Source organism: Cyanistes caeruleus, chromosome 17, assembly GCF_971803275.1.
Source record: "Cyanistes caeruleus chromosome 17, bCyaCae1.hap1.1, whole genome shotgun sequence".
Lineage (NCBI taxonomy): Eukaryota > Metazoa > Chordata > Aves > Passeriformes > Paridae > Cyanistes > Cyanistes caeruleus.
In genome coordinates, this window is record NC_141717.1 from 7,196,377 (window position 1) to 7,209,569 (window position 13,193).

General features: G+C 39.7%; 1 protein-coding gene across 1 annotated transcript in view; it reads right to left on the reverse strand.

Annotated features, from left to right (window-relative positions):
- Positions 1–9,270, reverse strand: part of ERCC4 (ERCC excision repair 4, endonuclease catalytic subunit) — a 14,928-nt gene extending 5,658 nt beyond the window's left edge. The window contains exons 1-7 of the mRNA XM_086854965.1: positions 9,068–9,270; positions 7,307–7,487; positions 4,367–4,562; positions 2,824–3,031; positions 1,570–1,750; positions 1,091–1,225; positions 364–518 (exon numbers count right to left, since the gene is read on the reverse strand). Of these exons, the coding sequence (XP_086711091.1) occupies positions 364–518; positions 1,091–1,225; positions 1,570–1,750; positions 2,824–3,031; positions 4,367–4,562; positions 7,307–7,487; positions 9,068–9,241 (1,230 nt within the window). The 5' untranslated portion in view covers positions 9,242–9,270. The remainder of the gene's footprint in view (positions 1–363; positions 519–1,090; positions 1,226–1,569; positions 1,751–2,823; positions 3,032–4,366; positions 4,563–7,306; positions 7,488–9,067) is intronic.
- Between the last annotated feature and the right edge of the window lie 3,923 nt (positions 9,271–13,193).

Below are 13,193 nucleotides of genomic sequence, written 5' to 3' on the forward strand. Positions count from 1 at the left end.
TGTTGTGAACCCAAACTTCAGAAATGAGTGAATGGTACCTTGATCATTATAAATTTTCACATCAGTTTTATCTGACTTGGAACAAAGGTATCAGTATACTACTGAAATGTAACATAAATGTTTTTTTGGAATAATGCAGTTCTTTCCTAAAAAGTATTGCATTGTAGGAATGAACAGCATTTCCTCTTTTAGAGCAAGACCTAGTAAGAGTTTATGTAAAACTATCTAATTTAAAATAGTTTATGTACATAATGTACTTAAACTCATCTTAAGGCCACAAATTACTAAATTTAAACAAGCTCTTTGATAAAACTACAGAAAAGAGTTAGTTCCTTCTCTCCAAGGTCAAGTAGAAGTACAAACCAGCAGAAGCACTAGAAAACTTATATAATTTTGTATTCTCTCACCTGGACCACCAAGGTTGTCGCTGTTTTTATTCTCATTTTCAATCTCTTTCAGTACTTCTCTCAAAGCTTCCCATTTTGGATTACTTTCTAGAACCAATTCCCTTTTCAGTTCTGAAACAAAGATTGAAGATAGCAGCTCTTGCAGCCAAAATATCCTTCAGACTTTAAATCAGTGGTTAGATGTCAATAGTGTGATAGTTGTTGGCACATATGATATTCAACAGCCTACATATGCAACTTGTTATGCTAATGAGCTGGAGAACACTCTTAAATTTAAAAATGGAGATAAGTGCTTTTGTGAAGCAAAACACTGAAATATTCACTCATTCTTCAATTCTGAAACTCCTGAATATATTTTTTTAATAAAAGCAACCACAGCCTCCTACTCTTTCACATAAGGTAATAAAGATGAAACTAAACATCAATGTAATGCAAGAACAATTCCACAAAAACTCTTCCAGTGATCAGCTGAGCAAGCTTAGGAGAATCTTCTACTTCGTGACTCTTTTACGTTGTTTATTACATAGTTTTGGAACTAAGATTATGTCTCAGTTTATCCCAGCTAACAGACTGAGATCCTGAGCAGTGGAAGTTCATGCAGGGAACCAGAGCACAAGTAATAATATGCAAAGCTCTTGGAATCGTGTGACACTCTCAAACTTTAAATTAGGAATGATCAGTACCATTTTCCTTCTTTACATCACGTTTTTCGGAGCCTGAGCCTTTGCCTTTCTGATTCAGTTTCTCATCTGCAATGCGATAAACTCGAGCTCGAGCATTCACAAACATTGAAGTACTGGAGTCAAGGAACAGCCAGCCTGGAGAGGAAATGAGAGGAAGCAGTAGTAGTTTGACATCTGCAATGTGTATGTGTTCCAATCCTCTACAGTAAAGCCCCAGATATTCAGCTGGAATACCTGCCCTACCTGCTTGCTGTGTAATCACCAGCTTAATAAAAGACAGAAATGTGATGCAGCTCTCATACTGTTAAGTAACAGCAGTTAAGTGGGAAGATGAAAGAATTATCTGTCAATAAAAACCTACGTCCTTATGGCTGGTTGTGTAAAACCTAATTAGATACCTTCATGTTTGGGAATGATAATTAAAAACATCAACATTGCACTGTTTCATGCATTAACTTGTATTGTTATTCCATGTTTACCTGAGTTCTCACCAAAAGCTTTTTCACTTGCTTTCAGTGACTCCAGGAGATTAAGGAAAGTGACACAATCATACTGGGTTAGATACAGCAGCAAAGTACGTAGGATCTTCAAATCTTGGACCAAAGACTTTGTCTTAGCTCCAAGCTGATGCCAGAGAGGATCTAAATAGTGACGTATTGTCTGGAAATAAAAATTGGCAAGTTTGAAGTGTCAAACATACATTATTGCATTATAGCTTCTAACCAAGCTGAGAATGCACTTGAACTTTACAGGGGACGCTCTGGCTTCCCAAAGTTATTACAGATACCAAAATAAAGTTGTACTGGTGACATACTTGTTTTGATATAACTTACCACATTTTAGCAAAGTTAACATAATATAGATGTCTCTATGAAGAACATTTCAGCAATTAGCAGATGTATATAATTCAATGCTTTCAGTGATTTTTTTTTCTTTTCTATCTACTGGTAAACTATAAAAAAACACCTTTATTTTACTGGTACTGGCCTGTTGTACTTAATATCTAGTGTCCTTTACTTAGGTACAGCAAAAACCATTATAATGTCATTTAGTTTCCAAAATCAGATAGGTGCCATGAAGACGTGCAACTTATAGAGCCCAAGGAAAAACCCTTCAAATATTTAAAGTACAGAAGACCTTCCATGCAGATTAAATCACAGTTAAACAATAACTGCGTTGCACTATTATAGTTGATTTCATCCTAATGAAAGCATATATGTGCCAAACATTGCAGATCTGTCAAAAATAACAATGAACACAAAGTTATTGATATACAAGATTAAAGATACAGCAGATGCATGCATGTACAAATTGTCTATTATGTATGCTGCTTCTCCTACTAGAGAAAATAAAAAACACAAGCACGAAAGCCAAAAGGAAAAAGGGAGTATGTGTGTGGCAATTACTGATACTTATCTCCAAAGTATTCTGAGCTGAAGTTAGAAATATCTTTTTAATAACAGCAGCAGCAATTATTATTATAACCAGGGTGTTAAGTCACTGTTGTGACTTTGGAAATGAAGGAAGAACAATAATACCAACACATCAAAAACCCTGCTGGCAACTGTCACATCACCATTACATCCCCTTGTACCAGTAATAAACACATCATGGGAGAACACTCAGCTGCTGCTGGCTGTTTATTTTGCAAATAACATTTCTGTTTGCATGGCAGGCAATTTGGAACTCTATATCCTGTTACTTAGATGCTGCAGAACAATCAAAACGGTTACCTTGTCAAAAGGTTTAGCAATAGCATTCTCTAAAGATAGATCTTCTACTTCAAGAACTGGGTTGTAACGTTTGAGTTCCCTCAGACATGCATTCAGAATGTCCAGGATTGCAGTCTGGATAGCAAGCATAGCAGGAGTCATTGCCACGTGTATTTCCACCACTTCAGGTTTATGCTTCTCTAAAAAGGAGTGCACTGCTATATGAAATCTAAGAGAAAAAAAGCTTCTTTAGATTTATATGGATAGTTTTGACTTAGAATTACTCAAAAGTTTCTACAAACTACAATTACAATTGTTTTAAATGTAAACAAGTAAGTTAATTCCAAAAACAGTTTCTACTGATGTGAAGACTGCAATCTTATGAACAGCCTTGGACCATCTGTTCCACAATTATGACTGAAGTCATTCTAGTCATGTGAGCCTATAGTGCTGGTGAATGATCCATGGAAAATTACTGCACTGGATTCTGCATCATCATCACCACACATAGCAAATATTAAAATAAGCCCAAAATCATATGAGGGAGAAACTGGAAGGGGTTTACAAATTCTCTGAAATCACACGGCTGCGCCAGCAGATTTTGTGACGTTTCCAGCTTGCAGTGACAACCTGTAGGCCCTTGTTGGAACCCTGCCCTTGGAGCCACTCCAGCTGCTCAGATCCAGAGATGCCATCTGACTGTTACTGACAGGATGAGGCTCAGAGAACCTGATGGCTGCTGACCTCTACAACTCCATGGACATTTTCTTTACTGCAGCCTGCAGCCCCAGGTCTTTTCATGGAAGTTAAAGAAGGAAATCTAGAGAGCTTCTTCTTAATCTTTCCTACCCTAGGTATGTCCACTTCTACTTCCCTGGGATACTGAAAGAAAGACTGTTAAGGAATTTACAGTGCAGAGGAACAATTCATTAAGAAGGAGTGAAACACATTCCAGCCCAGACTAGTGGAACAAATGGGCAGAGCTCCTGCCCAGGGCAAGATGACTAGGTCCCCAGAGAGTGTCCAGTTCCATTTATTGATCTGCTCCTGGAAGACACAGTGCATGCCGCATCTTGGCAATTCGTTTTTTAACAGTCATCAAGAAATGTTCTTCATACACAACATATGTGTATAAGAAGATTGAAAAAATCTGACATGTAGAAAGAGATGCATGGAGTTTTATCACAGCTGGAAACAAACACCTTCATGATTAGCAGAACTGAGAGACTGTTTTCCTGTCATTATATGGCTTAAAACCGCTTGTTTAGTAAGAGAAGTTATTCTCAAACTGTTAAGAATGTCACTTTTTGCTGTGATTTCTGTTGACTAAAAGGACAGCTCTATCATAAGGTTCATCCTCTTAATAGAGTCAATTTGAGTCTATTTTCAAAAATGCTCTCAGAAATTCAGCATCTTTAAGACTACTTCTGTTAAAAACTGAAAAAATTTTGTTTGGGAACACAAGAGGGAACAGATTAGCACCTCATTTTCTTAGGAACCCACTGTAACATCCTTCATCTTTCTTCTAAGTTTAACTCTCCAGTGAAGTAAAGAAGTGCCTCACCTTGGCCACAGATAAAGCTTCCCAACAAAAAGATTTTTCATCACTCTTTCCACATGACAAAAGCCAGTGTTAAATGCAACTGCATTATCTGTAAAAGCTTTAATGAAGCCTTGCTTGTTCTTCTGACGATAAAGTCGCAAGATGAATGCTTCCTGACAGGACTCAATGATTCTGTGTGCTTTGTACACCAAAATGCCTGGCAAAAGAAAAAAAAAATCAAGTTTAAAAAAAAAATACAGTAAGGTCCAGGTTTGTACAGATTTTTCCTCTCTCACCATAACTGCCTTATTATTCTACTGTTCTTTTAATTACAGGAATTTAAGTCTTCTAAAATGAAGTTTGAACAGATTTTATGAGGTTGAAATGAATGATTCCTCAGTGTCAATACCATGGGATTGCCAAATAAGAGAACTGGGTAAATAATGCATCTTTAATAGAATAAACAAAGCTTATGCATGAGTGGCTGGACTTACTAGCTTGTAAATTTCTTTATTCCTGAAGCATAAATTGAACTTGAGCCTTTTAAAATGAGGAAAAGCAAATGCACGACTGCACTGCTACAACAATGCAAGTTTGATGTGTTTGAGGCTGTGATAGTTGACTTCTTTTGTTAATAGAAATTCTGGAAATACAGACTTGTCAAGTAACTTGCATTGGTAACAATTCAAGTGTTTACATAATCAAAGAACGTCTGAAAACATTTATTTTGCTTTTCTCTCCCATCTGACAGTCATATTCACACTCAAGAACAGCAAGTATTATCAAATATATGAGTATACCACCAGCTTTCTTTACGGCTATGGGTGTAGTAGGAATTCAAGACCTATCAAGCACATTTCAATAAAGAGAAATGAAAGAAGAGTTTAATTTAATTACGTGTTTGAGGTGAACACTTCTGGAGTTTACAGTTCACTCAGCCAAGACCTGCTAAACCTAGGCTTGTTTTTTCCTCGTGCTAATCATGTTAAACAGCACATTGCATTATTTTCTTTCTCCCTCTACTGAAGTAAGGCCTGTGTAGTATCTGTTCACAGCTTCCAGTGGAATCATAAATGCCTTTCTAAAATGGAGGCAAAGGACATCAAACATCAAAGGTTTTACCTTATGCCTACATATGCTAATAAAGAGTGTTTGATTTCTGTAGCAAGTCTCCTCAGCTCAGCACCCAGCCATTGATTTTAACATGTCTTTGCCTGCTAAATGAACAAGCATCCAGAAAAGACTTCCATTAACAGCTTGCTATTCATGATTAAGTCCTAAAATAATCCACTACAACGTATTTCTCTATCTAGATATTGTTAGACCTGTCCTATGAAACAAACTTTTCAGTACATAATAATGATCATATCCATCTCTGAGCAACTTCAAGTTTATCACAGTGTTACCCCAGATGGACATGACAGGAAAGACAGAACTTCTAAGAGGTCAGTAAGACTGTGTTTATTATAATACCTTCCTGCTTTTGGTCAAAATATATCTGCTTATGGAGTTCACACTTGCTCTGTAAGCCTTGGTACAAATAACTAGCCACTTTTTATTACACCAGCTTGCATAAATTTCACTATGCTGTCAGGTACCTAATTTGTACTCAGCTATAACCACCAGGAATAATTCTGCTTTACTGCAGTGATAATTTCTTATCTTCATTTAGCTGGATTTATGAGTTCATCAGATGTTAATTCACACTGATTTAAAAATTGACATTTTTAAAACCTAGAAAGGCTTTTGCTGTTATCTCCTCATGAAACACTACTACAAGATTTTGTTGTACAATCTCACACACAGACAAGGCACACGGACCCAGGTGTTAGGTGGCTGGGAATGAAAGAACCATTGAACCAGTCCATTGCAGCTGCTCTCACACTGACCTCTGGTGGCAATGCAAAACCTGTCACAGCTCTGTGGCACTACAGGACAGCAGCAGTTTTAAACTTTACTGTATTTCTTCTTTTTTTTTTCCCCTTTTCTTCTTTGGTAGAGTAGAAAGGTAGAGGGGAAGGAGTCAAGGGAAAAAGAGAAATTACCACAGGTTTCCCAGAAAAACTATTCACTTCTTTTGAACTTAGAAATATCAGAATTGACAAATTTGGTGTTCTTCAACTCCAGCATAAAAGTGTTCAAAATGTTTTAGAGTGGAACTTGCTATAGCTTGACTAAAAGGAAGAAGTTACAGCTTCTGAAGCAGAAACTCAACTTCTTCTAAGAATACAGCATTCAGCCATATTTAATCATTAAGCTGTCAACACTTAGAAAACAGGAAAATATTCTTAAATCCCTGGCTCTTAGATATCTCTTTTTCCAGCTCTCCAGGCTGTAACAGGATTTCCAGCTTAGACAGGAATATAAAAACAAAAGTGGCTGGGGTAGAAGAGGAACAGAACATGAGAAGAAAAGGGTAACTCTCACATCTTCCATGTATAGCCTCTATATAACTACAATAAAAAGGTTGCAAGCTATTCCCCAAATCTTTACAATCACAGTAACAGCATTACTTTGTAATATTGCTATTTTCATAGGGTCCAAGCGCGTCAATACAAATACTAGTGAGGTATTTTTTTATGAGAAATCATCAAGAGTAATTTGTTAATGCAAAAATAGAGCTAGTGTGCATGGCTCATAAAGCATGACATCTTAAATCAGTTTTAATGATAGGCTACTGTCCAACAGAACACAGAACAATGTCATCAAGCGCAATCAATTATTCTTCTTTGTAAGCCTTTTAAAACTGTATGATTAAGTAAGGCAAACAAGTTGAGAGAAAAAAAAAATCAAAAATATGAAAGAACTACATATTTACTCCTTTTACCTCAGTCTTGGTGAGGGAAAAAAAAAGGAATAATTCTTCAACCTCAATAGCTGTTAGTAGAACTCTTCATATAGAATTAAGCATTGTGTATTTTCAAACAGAACACTCTTACCTGTATTTCATTAAGCTCTTACCGGTAATGAGATTGGCAGGAATTCTGTCAGTAAGGAAATCTACCACAAGGATCCGACTTGTTGCAAAGATGACTCCTCCTTGTGTATAAAATTCATACCGAGTATTATTTGCAATTTCATTGGTAACGCGTCGAGGGAGATGAACAACTCCATCTGACCTCAGCTGATCAATAAAATACTCCTAAACCAAACACAATAAAAACACAAGACGCTATTGTGGTATCCAGGGAATAGGATCCAAAAAGCACCTTTATTATATATACTCCAGTACATAATAAGGAGCTGTCAAAAACAAATTAAGACATGATAGTATAACATACTAAAAGAAGTCAGAATCATTATGATTTTTTTCTCCTTTGACATGCTTTCTTCAGTTTCAAACTCATCTGGGTGATTTAAAAAATCTACATACTCAGTAGTAACTAGACAATACTTATATAAAAATGAGCAACTGACACATGAAGGAGCTTATATTTTCTTATATTTCAATATCTCATTTTCAGAGAAAATTCCATTTTAATATTTTTAAATAATTAATAGGCAGTTAATAAATTGCCTCAAGAACAGAGAATTGGGAAGAGATCATCTTGTAGTCCTCTCACCTGTCAATAGATGACTACAGCAGGTATATCATATATACCAAGCTTAATCTTATTAACTACAGCTGTGATTTTTATTCACCTATGGTTGCTATAAAAAGTCCCCCAAGACCTCCCCTTCCTGATGGTGGGGAATTTACCTGGCTCCAGAGAAAAAAGAGCAGGTTTATTTTGTGCAGTTAGGGACAAACCTGTCAAGCCCAAAAAGCATGTTTCACCCCTTTCTCCTCACTGGTCACTTATAAGTCATGTACTTGTTTTATCCCATTAGTGTTACTAGGACTTCATTGCGCTGCAGGAGTAGAGACTCAACTGCCATGATCCATGTGTGTGGTTTGGCAGCCTCCCCAGGACCTGGGGGTGGACAACAAGCTGTCCCTGAGCCAGCAGTGCCCTTGTGGCCAAGGCGATCCTGAGGTGCATTAGGAAGAGTGTTGCCAGGGAGGTGACCCTGCCCCTCGGCTCCGCCCTGCTGGGGCACATCTGGAGTGCTGGGTCCAGTTCTGGGCTCCTCAGGACAAAAGGGACACGGAAGTCCTGGAGCAGAGGGTGACAAAGAGGATGAGGGGACTGGAGCATCTCTCTTGTGAGGAAAGGCTGAGGGAGCTGGGGCTGTTCAGCCTCAAGAGGAGATGGCTGAGAGGGAACCCCACCAATGTCTGTCAGTGTGAGCGGGGAGGGCTCAGAGCAGGGACCGGGCTCTGCTCCCTGGGGCCCAGCAATGGCACAGGAGGAACGGGCAGGAACTGATGCCCAGGAAGCTCTACCTGAACACGAGGAAGAACTTCTTCCCTGTGAGTGACCGAGCACTGGGACAGATTGTCCAGAGAGGCTGTGGAGTCTCCCTGGCTGGAGATATTCCAGAACTGTCTGGACACAGTCCTGTGCTGTGCGCTCTGGAATGACCCTGCCTGAGCAGGGAAGCAGCATCAGATGAGCCCTGTGGTCCCTTCCAACCTGACCCTGTCTGTGGTTCTGTGCCGGGGCTGGTGCACAGCGCCAGGCCCACCCCCCACACCGCCCTCCCCGGAGCCCGCACACCCTCCCGCCAGCCCGGGGAGCCGCTCCGCGGGCCGGGGCAGCGACAGAGCTGCCGGCCGCCCCCGGGATGCGCCCGCCGCAGCCGGGAGGGGAAGGGGCGGGCGCTGGCAGCTGCCCTCACCTCCTCGGCGGGGCTGGTGTTGAGCACGAGCACGAGGCTGGCGGGCTCACAGTAGAGGCGCAGGAAGCGCAGTAGCAGGCGGTCGATGCCGAGCCCGCGGGCGCACACGGCGAGCCCGTCGCGGTGAAACAGCTCCAGGAAGATCTGGCTCTCGTGCTCCAGCAGCGCCGCCATCGCGGCACCGCTCCCGCGCACGCGCGCGCGCCCCAGGAGCGCCCCCTGCTGAGCCCGCGCGCGCGGTCCTCCAAGCCCGGCGGTTTCCCGCCCCGCGCGCGAGGGTCCCTGAGGGAAATGTCCGTCCCCTCACGCATACCCACAGCGGGCGGGGACGGGACCCCACACACGGGCTCCTGCTGCGGCCAGATGAGCTCCTGCTGCGGCCAGATGAGCTCCTGCTGCGGCCAGATGAGCCCCCGCTTCTCCCCGCGCGGAGCGTGTGTGCCGAGTGGTAATGCGAGCTGGCCGGTCTTCTCCAATTATTTTGTGTTTATTACGACCCGGCCTGACATTCCCTCAGGAGAAGTTTGGGTTAGATATTAGGAAAAGGTTTTTCATCCATAGGATGGGGTCTGAACAGGCTCCCGAGGGCAGTGATCACGGCCCCAAGGCTGACAGCTCCAGGAGCATTTGGACAGCGCTCTCAGGCGCTGGGCGGAATCGTTGGAGTGTCCTGCGCAGGGCCAGGAGTTGGATCGATGATCCTTGTGGGTCCTTCCTACTCAGAAAATTCTGTGATTCCGTTATATTTTACTGGGTATCTGCATTTTTTAAGCACCAAACCCAAACTCTCCTGATCACTCCTCTCACGAGGCATCGGCATCTCGCCGTTTCCGTGGTGCCCGCCCCAGAAAAGGCTGTTTGTGCCCACAGGGGTGAAGGCACTCCTCAGGCCTGCTTTCAGAAACAGCTGGAAATGTAGGGCGCTCCTCAGACTTCCCCTCCAATTCAGCCGAGCATCATGGAATCACAGAAGGGTTTGGGATGGAAAGGACCCTCATATCTCCCAGTTCCACGCCCTGCCGTGGCAGGGACACCTCCCTTTAGCCCAGGCTGCTCAGAGCCCCCGGGATGGTTCAGCTGGGTCAGAATCCCCCTCTGGATAGGCAAGAAAGCTGCCAGCTTTGTGTGCAGGGCTGCTGGGCAGGGGAGCAGCTCACTGCCCGCTCCTTCCATCCTGGGAACATGTACAAAAGGTTTCCATCATTTCTATTTGTGCTGGGCGCTGATTCCAGTTATCTCTGTCAATATTGTCTTCTTTGGGTAAAATGCCGTTATCAGGGCATTGGGTCAACGGTCAAATATATTCAAATAAACACTTTCAGTTCTTTGTTTCACACTGTCACCTGTGGGCAGCTGCAGCGGGGATTCCTTTGGGTTTCGGTGTTTTTCTAATGAGGGAAAATAAAGTGTACGCTGCCAACGCGTTCCTTTACTGCACACTTGTTCCAGTCGGCATGGTTAATGAAGAGGCACTTTGCAAAGCATTATTTGTAAATTTTCCATGCAGTCAGAATTATGCTATGGAACATTTTTAATTAATGTAGGAGAAATACAGATTATTTACAATATATGCCTTTGTATTTTAAAATGCAGTACAGATTCTCAGGGCAAAGTAGAAAACAAATCTTTGAAAACAGGCAAAAATTAATAAAATATGGGGACTAGTCTTGATTATTCTCATACACACTTCATGTTTATGAAATTTTATTCTGAAACCTAAGCAATTTTTTCTTTGCAATTTGGATCACACTGCTAGCTGTTGTGCCAAATGCACCGCTTTGGTTCTCAGTTTTTATCTGGTTGTTAATAAGCTCTCTGATGTTTGCATTTAAAACTTATTTTAGACCATAAAAATGTCAGAAAATCAGTATTTTCTTTTTGACAATTTTTCATTTTTGTGGACTGCAGGCCATTTAATTGAACAAAGCAAAGACTTGCACAGTAACACAGTGATTACTATTAACATTTTTTACTGTTCTTGTATGCTGTATGGAAAACTGTGGCCCAAAAAAGTTACCTTTTTGAGAAATTTCAGTATTCTGTAGAATTGTCTATATAATTTAGAAACTAGCCATTTCCTTACCCTGCTGTTTCCTACAGGAAGTAGACAGAATGTTTCCTAATCGTCCAGATAAAATATTTCAGGCATCCCTGTATTAAAATTTTATTTTTACTCTATATTTTTATATATTTTTACTTTGGCTAAATGTAGTATTAAAGTAAAGCTGTTGTGAAATATCCTTCTTGTGGGTGCATATTTATCAGCCAGCAGAGGGCTGTCATTTCTTACCTTAGGAGACCAGAATTTAGGCCTAAATCTTGCAATTCATTTTTGTGCAATTTTTCTTTGCAAAACACTAGATTAATGTTGAAAAAAAAATCATAGAAATAACTTGAATACAAACAGGATATATAAAATTTGTCTTAAGAATGAGCTATGTAGTTTTATATGGGAATAATAGGCTGGGAGAATGTTATTCAGGGGAGTGCATGGACACATTTCTATATTCAACAATCAAGGTTTGTTTTTAATTTTAAACATACTAAAACTTATGTTTTATATATGTGTGTAAACATTTGGAGTAACTTTTGGGGTTTCATTCCACATAGAATAGTAAGCAGAGACAAATTATAAGTTACTTTCAAACTGATCGAAGATATGAGATGATCAGTACAGCCTATTGTCAACCTCCAAGAAAGACATTTACTTGTGTATTTTAAAAATGCATTAACAGATCTATTTATTTCATCATATTAACAGTAAATGAAAGTCACTTAGTGACATTCAGGTTAATTGTCTGGTAGTGCAATAGAACAAATCCCTGGAGAGGGGATTAGCATTTGCTTTACTCCTTGTTATCTGGATCAGCAATGTTAATATTACTCTTTATGATACACTTTTGACAACTAATTTGTTTTTAAATTTTAATTTTTACAAGTTATTGCTCATTGCTGTGAAAGAGAAAAATGTAAAAATCATGACTGAGTCACAATCTGTGCATTTGGGTAATGATAACAGTCTTGTCTGAAGACAGTAACTGTTCCTTTGTCTCATATTCATAAACATTTATTACTGGTCATGTATATAACTGAAGTGGACTCCCTGTGAGAAGAAAAACTTTTTAAATAACTTACATAAAACTTTCCTATTTAAGTAAAATTTGGTATTTTCATTGCTAAAACATGGTGAAATTCACAACTCTGTGGATTTTTTTATTGTGTCTTTGATTTGGTTTCTGTTTGGATTTAGAAATATTGGTATTTGTCTTTATGTTTAAATATATGGAAATTGAAAAAAATTGTGTTTGATAATCTGGAAATTTATTAGAACCTGTGTTTTAGCCACATTTATTCATACTCTTAGAATATGTAGTTTTGAGGGGGGCACTTCCTGTGACCTGTAATTGGCTGTAATAAATTTTTCTCCAGCAGTCTACATACAGAACATTCTTTATAAGTTAAAAAATATTATCCTTATAAAAGAAAACCTAATTATTCTTTTTCAATGAGGCTATTGTAAAAATTAAATATGACATGTTTTTGCTGGGTAATAAATGAACTGCAATAAAAGAACTGATTTGGGCTGTGGTCTGATGGATAGGGAACATTTATAAGGGAAAGGTGAGCTCTCATCCTGCACTGGCTCTGCCAGACCAGGAGACCCTGGAATTACCAACCCCCCTTTTTTTTCCCCTTAGGTGTAATTGCCATACAAGTCACAGCAAGTGTCTTCAGTATGATTTGTTGAAAGTAAGCTCTGAATTAGACTTAAGCAGCTGTTAATGATTTCCAGGGGGTGTTTTTTTCTTCCACAATTACAAAGCTAGGTTTAAAACTTTAAGGATACATACATATAGTTTGAACTTCAGTATCCTGAGCAACCTTAATTTTGACTTTTTCCCCCTCTATTTCTGCATCTTATGTAAATAATGTATGTGGTGACTGTGTAGAATATTCAGCTTACTAATTTCTAGATAAAAAAGTCATGAAATGCAATGAGTTTTCTTTATTGTAGCAATATATAGAAATGATAGGGGAAAAGTTTTAATACAGTACTTATGTTCAAGTCCCTCACATTTCTGAGGGCCATGGGCATGTTCACTCAATGATGTTTAGCTGCTCATCT